Below are 13310 nucleotides of genomic sequence, written 5' to 3' on the forward strand. Positions count from 1 at the left end.
ATATATTATGTTGCTGATGTCGGAAACACAATCGTTTCAAAATCTTTAGAGGCCTTGAAATTTTGATTATTCTATAAGAGAATAGTTACAAAATTCTGTCATTAATAGTAAGTTAAGTGATTCTTGATAGAATACTATCAAAACATTTATATAAAATCTCACATTTTAATATTTTACAAAAATGTGTTTTAAAGATTTTAATTTTTTTGACATAATTCTATCGATGAACTTTTTTTTTTAATTTTTAATTCCACTTAGGCATTGAAAATGACATAGTTTTAAAAGATTTCAATGACTTAACTGATGTGAATTTATCTTTAATAAGTCAACGACAAAATTCTATCAAATAAAATTTACTATTTTATTTATTTTATGTTGCCACATCAATAAATTAAAATGATGACATTTCATACGCTCAAAAAAGAAAAATTTATGTAGGCTGAATTCATCACCTTATCATATAAGAAAATGCCTGCTCAACCAATAAGAATTTGCCATCTAAAAAGTTTAATGGGTCTTTAAAAAAGTTTGGCTTGAGTTTGAGCTTGAGTGTTTCAGGTCTAATCTAATAAGCAAGTTTATAAATTATAAATTTATGAAATACAATGAAAAAGGTTTAAAAAAATTAAAGTATAAATATGAGGTTTTACAATTAAAATATCGCTTTCCCCAACAAAACAAATGAATCAGTTAGACAAATATATCTAATTTTAATGGACATTGTTAAATTAATGAAGAAGAGTAGAGAGCAAACGAGAAGGAAAGCGTATACAAATTATAATTACTAACCAGAGTTATTAGCAACATTACATATATATATCCCTGCTGAATCCCCTCCTCTGTTCACCATTTGTTTCTAAAATGGATTAAAAAATAACTACTAATTAATTTTAATTAAAATAGAGTGAGCACGCAATGCATGCAGGAGATCTAGAAAGAAATTACCCGTGGCGGTGGCCGTGGGTGATTGTAATTGACTAATTGCAGCCGCGCGCATTCAGAGAATGTCGATGTAGGGAATGTGGCGTATCTTAGGCCAGTCCTCTCCTGTCTCCTCTCTGCAACGTTCTTCTAAAATATGACATCCCCCAATCAACAATTCCTGCAGTGTTGTCTTCTGAAGCAGGTGATCGGGCAGTGCTTTTAATTTAGGGCATGACACAATTTCCAAGTAAGAAAGACGTGGCATGATTATGATTTCTCCCTTTATTGCAGTCCCGCAATCCAAATCTTCCAGTTCTTTCATAAGACTAAATGCGAGCTGTTTCAATTTGGGAAAGGCAATAACTGAGGAGCCATCCGTATCACTTTCTACTCCCAGAAATTCATTACCCACTCTTTTCACACTTTTCATTCCTTCAATATGAAGAGATTCAAGGGATGGCAATTTTCCCAAAGGAGGCAAATGCTCACAATTTCTCCACCAGCTGAGATATAAGACCCTTAAATTGGTTAATGACGTGATCCAATTTTTGGGTACAACATTCCTCCTGCCTCTGTATTCATCTATCACTAATTTCTTTAAATTAGGAGGTGGTCCCAATGCTTCAAGAAGCCGTTCATCTTCATCCTCCTCATTCTCCCTCCTCCCAGCTTGATCTTCATCCCCATCTCTTAAATGATCAAAATGAAGTCCCAACTCAACGAGATATTTCTTTTTCTCAAGTTCAGCCCTCGCAGCCTCACCCGCATCTGACACACCACCCAGCCCACGTATACCACATTGTTGAAGGAAGTTAAGCTTTTTAAGAGACCCAAGGCTACATGCTTTGTCATACCCTCCGCCCACAACAAACTCTCTCACCCTCCGAAGCCTGATTAATTCCCCAATCCCTGCCGGCAAGTATCTTAAAGAATCAGTCCCCACATTGTGTAAATACATCAGCTTTCTTAACTTCCCAATCCCTCGAGGTAATTCTCTAAGATTTTCACAATCATCAACGTTTAAACGTTCTAAATTATATAACTCACACAACGTCTCGGGTAATTTTTCTATCTTCTTTTGACCTTTCAAATTAAGGTATTTCAAATGTAACAATTTTTCTATATTTGTTGGAATTTCCTTGATGAAATTCTTACACAACCACGGTTCACATACCTTTAATTTTAATGTCCTTAAACAAGTTAATTTATCAAATAATTGAGGTAGAACTTCACTAGACCATGAATATTCATCACTTTTAACTAAGAGGCTACGCAATCCTCGCAATCCTGTAACATTACCCCAAATGGAGATCGGAACCGAAGCCCCCCTACGTAAAGTTAACAGTAAATGGATTTTTTTCTCCCCGAAAGAGCTAATAGCTAACTCTTCACCACTATGAATTTCTACTGTTAAACATTCATTACAACATAAATATTGGGCAAAGTCGTGCACGATATCGTGCATTTTGCAATTAGAGATTTCACCATCATCACCTTTGTCAAAATCCTGAAAGAATGAACGGCTAGCTAAGATGTTGAAATACTCTTCACCAATATCCTCCATCTCTTTGGCTCCTTTCTCACTAACATAACCTTGTGCCATCCATAGTTCAATTAACTTATGCTTTTGTATTTCATAGTCTTTTGGAAAGACGGCACAATATGAGAAACAACGCTTTACCTTGGAGGGTAATTCTTTGTAACTCAACAATAGAGGGGCTAAAAGGCCTTTCTCAATTGCTTCTAGTTCCCATATCTCACTCTCTAAGATATTTTGCCATTCTTTTTCAGTGTTTTTAGACCGCAAGAGACTAGCAATTGTCTTTGCAGCTAAAGGTAAGCCCTTGCACTTTTTTACAATTTCTCTACCAATTTTTTCTAAATTTTCACGTTTTCCTGTGGTCTTACCAGAAATTGCCAACGACTGAAACACCGACCAGCATTCCATTTCAGACAATACATTGACAGAGATAACATGAGTTGATCCCATAATACAGGCAACTGTTTCTTTACGTGTGGTAATTAAAATTTTACTTCCATGGAGACCATTCTTTAAACATTTGTAGAATGGTTCCCACTTATAGTAATCTTCATTCCACACGTCATCTAAGACAAGAAGAAATTTCTTCCCGGCAACACATTCTTGAATATGTTGCATGAGAGATTGAAACTCTACAAGGTCTTTGGCAGAACCTCGCTTCAGAGACTCAATGATTGCTCTGGCGATCCTGAACTCATCAAATGGCTCTGACACATAGACCCATGTTCTTTTCTCAAAATTTCTTTCAACATCACGGTTGTTGTAGGCAAATTGAGCAAGAGTAGTTTTGCCTATTCCCCCCATCCCAACAAGTGAGATGATAGAGGGGCCTTTCTGTTCTTTACTACCCTCACATAACAACCTATCAACGAGTTCGTTCTTCTCTTTTTCTCTACCAAATATCTCGGACTCATCAATTGAGGAGATACTTGGTACTCGTTGATCCGCTTTCTCATTAGTAACATTCACAACAAAACCAAACATGTCTTTCTGTTTGGCAATATCATCAAGAGTTTCGTTGATTTCTTTTATCTTCAGAGCAATGTCACGACGTAAGACAAGTGGTTTACAGGCAAAGCAAGATGCAGTAGGAAAGAAGGAACATACCTTCTTCTTAGGAACGAGAGCATCATTCTCGTGATCATCCACTCCGTCGATTTGCAGTTTGAGCCTTGCAGTGTTCCACTCACCCAACACGTCTTCCATGTCGTAACATGCGTCTCTGAGTTGATCGAGCCAGAGTCTGACAGTTTCCTCCTTCACTTGCCTTTTCTCTGCATCATGGAGCACAGCTTCAATGACGCGGAGACTGCTGGTCAGCTTCTTCACTTCCTTTCCGACACCCGTTACTAGCCTCACTTGTTCCTTCGCCTCTTCAACAGCCATTGAAGTCAGCCGCTCCAAGATAGGGGAAAGGATCGCATCAACCATGGTGAAAAAGAAAAAAGAGAGAGAGAAGAAATTGATGGTGAATTGTTGCAAAAGTAAGTAGCTAATGCTGAAAGAAATGAAGGAGCTGATAATGTGGTGAAAATGTTGCCGTATTCTTTCAATTCTTTTAGTACTGCAAGCAAAATTCTAATTTAGAAATATTTATTTCATTTCGGCCCCTTGTGAAAGAAGCTACTGTTATTATTATTACTTTTTTTTTTTTAATACCAGCAAAGAGGGAAAATGACGTACAATTGTGGACAGGAAATAATATATTGTTAGGTACAGTCCTACATCGGCGATTCACGCGGTATATGAAACTGACAAAGTTTTCTATGATCTCTTTTTAAATAATTGAACAAGTTGTTAGATAATATTTTTGATCGTGTCGTCATATTGAGATTTGGAAGCATTTGCTTTACAATCACCCATGAACTTGATAATTTTTAGATTGTTTGATCTGAATTATATGTGTATTATTAGCTTAGAAATACCTTGACCATCTCTTTCTTATTTTCTTCTTCTTCTTCTTCTTTTTTTTTTTTTAATTTGACTCGTTTTGCATAATTAGTTGAAAGGAAAGAATGAACATACTAATAAACTAGGAAAACGCTGCCACATAATATTTTAAGATTCATATCGAACCACTTTACTTAGATTTTGTCATTTTAGCAGATTTATGACAGTGGGAGTTTAGAGTTTAATCTCTAACTTTGATTGTGAAGTGTGAAAAATCAAATAATCTTTTCAAATCGTTTTTCAACAAAAATAGATCACAATTCATCATCAGTTATTTCTCATTATGTATAAAATGATCAATCTAGAGCTGGATATTCACATGTTTTTCTATTTCTAATCATTTCAAAATATAATATGAACTTTGAAAAAAAATCAAATTGTAATAAAGTGACATAAATATTAAAAAATGAAAATAAAAAGTCAAAAATGTAATGCGAAAAAAAGACAAAACCTTTTGTTTGTTCTATTCATGTCATCATCTAAATATGAGAAATGATGGGTTGATTGTCATTGTGAACAACCATATTAATTGCAACACATGAATACCATCAAAGTTATAATAATTCATGGACCCATGCATCCTCTGTTTTTCTAATTATTCCCCATAGAAGGCTAAAGTTTAACGTGTGATTCTCAAATTCTTTGTCAAGTTATTTGAACGTTTTAACGAACAGCGCTTAAATATTTTTCATTTGAACAAAAACCATCAATAATTTTCAAACTTAGAAGATATATTTTTTTTCCCATAACCCACCAAAAACTTTTTCATTTAGTGTAACTTTGTAATTTTCTTAGATGATACTTAAAACTGCTAATATCTTCTAATTATTGTTTTTAAAATCTAAATAATTGCATGCCCAATTAACGGATCAGTAGTCTCAGTTCGACATATTTATTTGAAAAAAAAAAATACACGGTTGTTTGATGACTCTGGAATTGAACATCAAGAAATAAAGAGAAAAAATAACACACTTAATGACGATCATTGCGGATGACATAACAGATGTCAGTATTTATTAACAATTAATTGACATTCTTATTATCAAGTAGTTGTTTTAGACTCGAATTCAAAAGCTCTGCTCTGCCCTTCGGTAATTCCCCTGTTCAAAAAATAATATTGTTTGAAAAATCTCAATCACAACATGCCCAACATATTTTAAAAAAAAAAAGGATCGAGCAACACCGTAATTTTTGTTATAACGACTTTGTTGAAATTGAAACATTATTGGGAAATTAATGAAGAGTAGAGAGCAATGAGAAAGCTTAATTAAGCTAAACAATTTGATTATTAACTCTCTTGTCTCTCTTGCACCATTCCAGTAATCCTCTAATCGATCACACAATCTATGCATAATCTATTCATTTAATTAATCAATTTGAATATATATTTATTTATTAGTGACGCTACTGGCACCCCTCTATATCTCTTATGAAATTTCACTTGTTTTGTATTTACAAATTTATCCTTTATATTTTAAACTTTATTAAAAATAAAACTTATCTAATTAAGCTAACCTACGTTGTTTTCTTAGTCTTTTTCTCCATTCTAACACTTTAAAATCTACAAAAATTGAGAAAACAATGAATTCTCTTAAAAATAAGAATTTGATCTAAATATAAACTAAGTTTTTGTAGGAAATAATATTCAGTGAAATTTATTTATCTAGGCCGAGCTTTTCTTTTAGATATACATATATAAAATAAAATTATTTATTATTTAATTTTTTTACTTTTCTATTCTCTCAAAATTCTAACATAAATAATCAATTAAAGAAATAAGTAAGTAATTTACAACCCTTCAAAGTTACGTGAACAGAAATAATAAGTGGTGGGATCTACATGAATTTTGGTGGAACTGTAAATTACTTAACAAAATCCTATTTTAAAATGATTGTGCCATGTCTTTATCATTGCCAACCCGGGCCTTATCCGAGTTGAAGCTTTTATCATTGCCATGTATTTTCACTATTCATATATGTAGTGGCAGACATCGGTGGCCAATTAAGGAATGAGCACAACTACTCCACCAATTAAATCTTGACGCGTGTGCTTTTATTTCCAATTATTCTACTGTCTTTTTCTACTTACTTTTTCGCAGAAGTAATTAATTCTGAAAGAAATGAAGGAGCTAATACTGTCGTGCAAATGCTGTCACATTCTTCCAATCCTCATGCTGCCAAGCAAAATTCCAATTTACAAATATTTCATCTCAAAAAAGAAGTTACTGTTATTATCTTTCTTTTTTTCTTCTTCATTTTTTTTTATCAGTGTGGACTGGAAAATATTGTCAGGTCCTACATCCGCGATTCACGCAGCATATGAACTTGACAAAGTTGTTGTATAATAATATATGTTGTCTCTTTCCAATAATTGAACGAGTTGTTGTATAATATACGGGTCTTACTATGGTTAGTATGTAACGGCCCATGACGTGACAAATAATTTACTAAGAATACACCATGTGTAAAAATTTTAATGATTTGATAACTGCCTCCTCGTATCCAAATCGGTAACAGAACCCATTATTATTAATCGGTTGCAGATGATTTACTGAAATTACAGTTACGTTTTGACTGTGAAGTTGTGAAAAATCAAATAATCTTTATTATTAGTTTTGCAATAATAATAAACAACAAATCATCGTTACTTATTTCTTATTTATTATGTATAAATTGATCTATCCAGAGCTGGATATTTATATATTCTTCTATATCCTAATCATTTTGAAATTTAATAGAATTTTTTTAAAAAAATCAATTTGTAATAACGTGTCATAGATATTAAAGAATGAAAATGGAAAGTCAAAATTGTAATGCTCAAAAAAGACAAAACCTTTTTTTTTTTTTTCTTTTTCACGGCATACAAATTTGTCACAGGTAATGGAATTTATACCCCACAAAGGGAATTTTCTTCCACAAATGATATGAGAATGTCAGGTGAAACATGTGAACATTTTATTGCGAAACTGCCTTACAATTGCAGCATGTGAATACTTGAATTTCTTTTTGACAAAGCATAATGATAACTTACAGTTACTGCAATATAGCATGAAGATTCCCGGAAGTAGCCTGCAGTTCAAATACTTTTCTTTTGGACAAAACCCACCCACCAAAAACTTTTTTTTCATTTAGTGCAACTTTGTAGTTTTCTTAGAACCGCCAATATCTTTAAATTATTGTTGTAAAAATCCCAGTTGCGTGCCCAATTAACAAATCATTAACCTCAGTTAGACATATTTAAAATATATATATATCAAACAGTGGTTTGATGACTTTGTAATTCATACATCAGGAAATGAAGAGAAAAAGGATCAGCCTTATGACCCATCATTGCAGATAATATAATACATGAGCCGTTAAGGGGTTTGTGGGAGCTGTAGCCTTTAGTTGGCTTAGGGAGATATAGTTTGTAATTATGGTTTAAAAGTTACTAACGCGATTTTAATTTATTCCATGTATAATAGTTTAATGAAAAATTGATCAAGCTCACGAACTAAACACATTGAGCTAGACTTACACTTTGTGAGAGAACACATTGCCAAGAAGGAATTTGTTGTTGAACATGTATCAAGCTCAAATCAATTGGCAGATGTACTTACTAAGCCACTTAGCTTCGATCATTTTGCTTATATGAGAGCTAAGCTCAATGTCTGTCCCAGACCTTGAGCTTAAGGAGGCATGTTAAGAATAAATTCTGATATCCATGTCAGCAGCTGAGTCAATAGCCACGTCAGCATTTAGTTACTTAAGCCAAAACAGTTTTCAGAGTTTGTTAATGTTTTCCCGCCAATAATTTGTTATAGGTTGTTAAGCTGATTCACATGCATCTGGAGCTATAGAATCTTCCAGACTTGTGTATATAACGTTTTGTAATTCATCATTTTATTTTCAGATTAATAATAATGAATTCAATCTGAAATATTTTCTCTCTGTTATCTTAGAAAGTTTCCTGTCAACCAAACACTTTATTATCTTCAACTTGGTATTAGAGCTAATTGATGGCTTCTTCAAGCTTTAATTCTTCAACTCATGTCTCGTCTGGAACATCCTTTACCTTTACCACACCAATCAAACTTGATCGCACAAATTACATGATCTGGAAACAACAAGTACTCTCTTCAATTCGTGGAAATGGTCTTGAGAGCTACATCGATGAATCAAAACTCTGTCCAGAACGATTTCTTCCTAATAGATCTGGATCTGGTGAAGCAAGTGGAGAAGATTGTGAAAAAAACTAAGAAAACAAAAAAATGTATATTGGAGACTACTCCATCAAGTGCTGGGTTACATCTCTCACAAACAAAGTATATTGGAGACATCCTAAAGAAGGCTCATATGCTTGACAGCAAAGGTTGTAATACTCCAATGAGTGTTGCTGATAAATTGTATAAAGATAAGGGTACTCTGTTTGAGAGTCCTTCTCTTTACAGAAGTATCATTGGATCTCTTCAGTATGTAACCTTGACAAGACCTGATATAGTCTTTACTGTAAACAAACTAAGTCAGTTCTTAGCTGCTCCTTCTGTGCTTCACTGGCAGGCTTGCAAAAGGGTTCTGAGGTATCTTCAGTTTACAGCTGCTTATGGGATTTCAATTTTATAATTCAAGATCTCTTTCTCTCACAGCCTTCTCAGATGCAGACTGGGGTTCTGACCCTGATGACAAAAGATCTGTTGGAGGCTACTGCATTTTTCTTGGGTCCAATCTTGTGTCCTGGTCATCTAAGAAACAAAATGTTGTTTCTCGATCATCAGCTGAGTCAGAGTATAGGGCCTTAGCCTTGACATCTTCAGAAGTGTTATGGATTTCATATATGTTGCAGGAACTCAAAGTGCAGCTCAACACGACACCTGTTGTGTACTGTGATAATAAAAGTGCAGAAGCTCTGGCAAGTAACCCCAAATACCATTCACGAACTAAACACATTGAGCTAGACTTACACTTTGTAAGAGAACACATTGCCAAGAAGGAATTTGCTGTTGAACATGTATCAAGCTCAAATCAATTGGCAGATGTACTTACTAAGCCACTTAGCTTCGATCATTTTGCTTATATGAGAGCTAAGCTCAATGTCTGTCCCAGACCTTGAGCTTAAGGGGGCATGTTAAGAATAAATTCTGATATCCATGTCAGCAGCTGAGTCAGCAACCACGTCAACATTTAGTTACTTAAGCCAAAACAGTTTTCAGAGTTTGTTAATGTTTTCCCGCCAAAAATTTGTTATAGGTTGTTAAGCTGATTCACATGCATCTGGAGCTATAGAATCTTCCAGACTTGTGTATATAACGTTTTGTAATTCATCATTTTATTTTCAGATTAATAATAATGAATTCAGTCTGAAATATTTTCTCTATGTTATCTTAGAAAGTTTCCTGTCAACCAAACACTTTATTATCTTCAACTCAGAGCAAACAAGTCAAGAGCACACACAAGAGGAGAAATAATTAACACTATTATTTTACATGGTTGAGTTTCTCTAAGCCCACGTCCACGAAGACAGACACTTGGCTACATGCATGCATGCTTTATTAATTGACCAAGGAATTTACAAGGAAACTCTCTTTTCCAGAAGTTACAAGAGCCCTGACACTACTCCTCTCGAGGTCTAGTTCAAGTCGCACAAGCCTCTCGAGCTCCCTCAAGAACTCTGCTTTCTTGCTGTTCAAGAAAGCGCCTGATTGGAATCACATGCTCCACGTGACATCTGGCATAACTAAATCTGCTGCCGTACCCGGCCAATTTATGATGCCACTTATGATACCCTTTCACGTCAGCTTCCCTTGCCCTGCGTCATCATAGGACCTTACATCTTGGAACCTCCATGAAAGCTGAATCTCTAACAGCCCATCATAAAAGATATTAGTTTTAAAATAGGGAAATTACCAAAAATACCTGCGCATTTTGAAATTTGTCAAAAAATGAAGAGTAGAAAGCAATGGGAAAACGTAATTAACTAACCAATTTGATTCCTCTGATCGCTTTCATCTCAGGACTCTGTCTTCCCGTGCGTCTTCGATTCCGCAGGACGATCTTGGATTGAATTTATACATTAGAAAAAAATATCAGTATGCCCAAAATAAAAAGTTGCTTCCAGTGCAGAAATAAGAGAAATTGACGTACCTTTTTCCACCACAGAAGATGGTGTCATATAGAAGTATTCTGTCGCAGACTTAACATACCTATCAAGTAATTAATAATTCCTACTTTAAAAAGTAGAGCAATTGGATATCTAATCCGAATATTCAAGATATAATAACTCTTGAAAATTATATATTCATATACATGTTAGTAGCGTGATGCTACCAATATTCGCACCTTTAGCATTCAAACACTTGATCATTGAAAGAATTTAAGAAAAATGTTGTTTGGTTACTGAGAAAATATCTCAGAAAATTTTCAGAGAACTTTCCAGAATTCTTGCCTTTATTTCACTTAATGAAAAATGTTACAATTACATTCAATTTATATTCGATGCTTTAGCATTACTAATCTATAACTAACTCAGAACGTACTACACATGCTTAACTACAGCTCAATCTATACAGAGTAAGTCATAACAAACTTTTAACTACTTATGCTGAGGTGGCAACTGAGCTGTTATTCTGCTTAATCATCTGACGTCACCAACTTGCTGGTTTTCCTCAGCTTGAGCGTCTTCTTCCTTTATGTACAATGAGCTTCTTTAACAATCACTGAAGCAGCCTTTCTCACCAACCTAGCTCCGACATTAATCTATAGAGTTATCAAGACCGACATTCGATGACGTAATCATTGGCTGATGGTTGATGGTTGTTGCAGGCGTTATGAGAATTCCTCAAGGGCTTCCTTTGATCAACTTCCCATTGGTCTCGATGTTGGAAACGTGGGATATCTTAGGCCCTGTATCCTTCTTGCAACGCTCTTCTGAAATAGAACATCTCCCACCTTGCCCCTGCCCAAGTTATGAGTCACCCCTCAATTACTCTGTTCAAAAATCTTACTTTGAAAATCTCAGTAATTGAACATGCTCAATAAATCATTCTCAGTTTGATGCATTACAAAAATAATCAACCACACAATGGGCTGATGATTATCTACAATTGAAAATTAGCAACTGAAGAGGAGAGAGCAACTACAAAAGCATAACTAACCAATTCGATTCCTTATTGCACCATTCCTGAATCCTGTCCTCTGATCGGTTTCATCTCAGTACTGTAGGCCTCTTCCCGTCTTCCATATCGCAAGACACTTCACCTAGCCCAAAACATACCGTTCTTGGCTTGAAAATGGAAAGTCTCGTGCAGTGCAGAAATCAGAGGAATTAACCCACTTATGACCATCGTGTGTGTATATAGTAGACGATGTCATCGATACTTATTTTGTCACAAAATTAGTTAACATACACTTATATATAAAGCTGAAGTAATTAGATGTCTAATGAGTGTTTAAGATATTACAAATTAAAATGTTGCATACTCTGGACATTAACATAACATAAAAATTTGATCCACAATTTACTCAATTTCTGAGTTAGCTTACCAAAAGTATTGTAGCAGAAATAACCAAATCAACCCAGGTCCTTATATGGAGCCCCTGCGCGTCAATTAAAGTAAAAGCTCGATCCTCTGTTATCCGAAATGGTCAAACAAACATTAAACAAAATGTTGAAGTCTCTTTCTTTTGCAATTCTAGCTCTAACTGATGAGATTGATCGAAAAGAATAACCAACATTAAGATTAATTTTTATTTCCATTACTAGGAAATAGAGAATTAAATGGAATTCTCTCAGTAAAGCTCACCAATATCTGTCTCCGTCATCACATAGATATATCAGACTAGCTATCTAATCCTTTTATTTTATTTTTTTCCTTTTTCATTCAACAGCTTCAGCATATAACAAGAAAGCTTGGGCTCCTACAATGCTTAGGCCTCTTCACGATTAAGTACTCGTACGGTAGCGCAAGTTGCACGCCTGGCACCTCTCTGGATATGCTAGAGAATAAATTTTTACGCATGCGCCCTGAAAATCTGTTACATAAATTATGTCCTAATAATCAGCAATAATTCAAAGATGCGGATAAAAAAACACTATAATGTACAAACATACACCTTGTTCATATTTTTTGTATCACATGAGACATAAACTCCTCAAGAGTCAAGTCCGACATTTAATTCAACCCATAAACTTGTGCTTGTAGCCCGCATAAATGGTTAAACAAAAATTATATTTTCGACTTGAAGATTGGATTACAAATATATAATAGGAAAGTAAAATGGAGGAGGAGAAAGAAATTACCTGTAGTAGTTGAGAAATTACTGCCAAAAATAAAATTACCCGTAGGAATTTTATTTGGTTAGTAATTGAGAAAGAAATTACCTTAGGTGATGGCTGAAAGGAATTTAGATCTATCATAAATAGATGTAAGCAATTAAAAACTAAAAATTAATTACTTAATTAATTTTTTTGAAGTACTGTTCATTGTTATTGTTTACGATTTTGTTCACCACAACTGTTTACAGTTACTGTTCATTCGCATAAAAAATATTAATTTTCCAAAAACACAATAAAATGTAGAAAATAAATGACACAAAGATTTTTACGTGGTTCGGATTAATCAATCCTACATCCACGAGGCCACGCCAAGATGAAAAGTAATTCACTAAGTTGAGATGTTACAACCTATGGATTTACCAAACTTAAGACTCTCACTTATAGTTTATCACCATACAGTTTACTCAACCTTAGACTGAATCTGCTTCTCTTAAATAATTGCTACCCCTCTTGATCCACGATCCTCAAGGCACTTCGCAAAGTGATCAATAGCAATTCTTCAATTCTTTAATTCTTCAACGTCTAGTGATCCAAGATCCACATAGAGTCTCAACAGAGGTGAAAAGAAGATAATAAAACAAATCAA

At 34.3% G+C, this 13310-nt stretch overlaps 2 protein-coding genes across 2 annotated transcripts in view; both read right to left on the bottom strand.

Annotated features, from left to right (window-relative positions):
* Nucleotides 1-13310, bottom strand: part of LOC127902150 (disease resistance protein RGA2-like) — a 52002-nt gene that overhangs the window by 23917 nt on the left and 14775 nt on the right. The window lies entirely within an intron of this gene.
* On the bottom strand, nucleotides 756-3895 carry LOC127902141 (putative disease resistance protein RGA3). The gene is made up of 2 exons (XM_052440832.1): nucleotides 946-3895; nucleotides 756-856 (listed from the first exon to the last, which is right to left on the bottom strand). Exon 1 carries the CDS (start codon nucleotides 3893-3895, stop codon nucleotides 998-1000), a length of 2898 nt encoding a protein of 965 aa, XP_052296792.1. The 3' UTR covers nucleotides 756-856; nucleotides 946-997.

Source organism: Citrus sinensis, chromosome 5 (genome assembly GCF_022201045.2).
Source record: "Citrus sinensis cultivar Valencia sweet orange chromosome 5, DVS_A1.0, whole genome shotgun sequence".
In the NCBI taxonomy this organism is placed as follows: Eukaryota; Viridiplantae; Streptophyta; class Magnoliopsida; order Sapindales; family Rutaceae; genus Citrus; species Citrus sinensis.

Coding starts and splice junctions, on each gene's coding strand:
- LOC127902141 (XM_052440832.1), bottom strand. CDS start 3,895: ATGGTTGATGCGATCCTTTCCCCTATCTTGGAGCGGCTGACTTCAATG.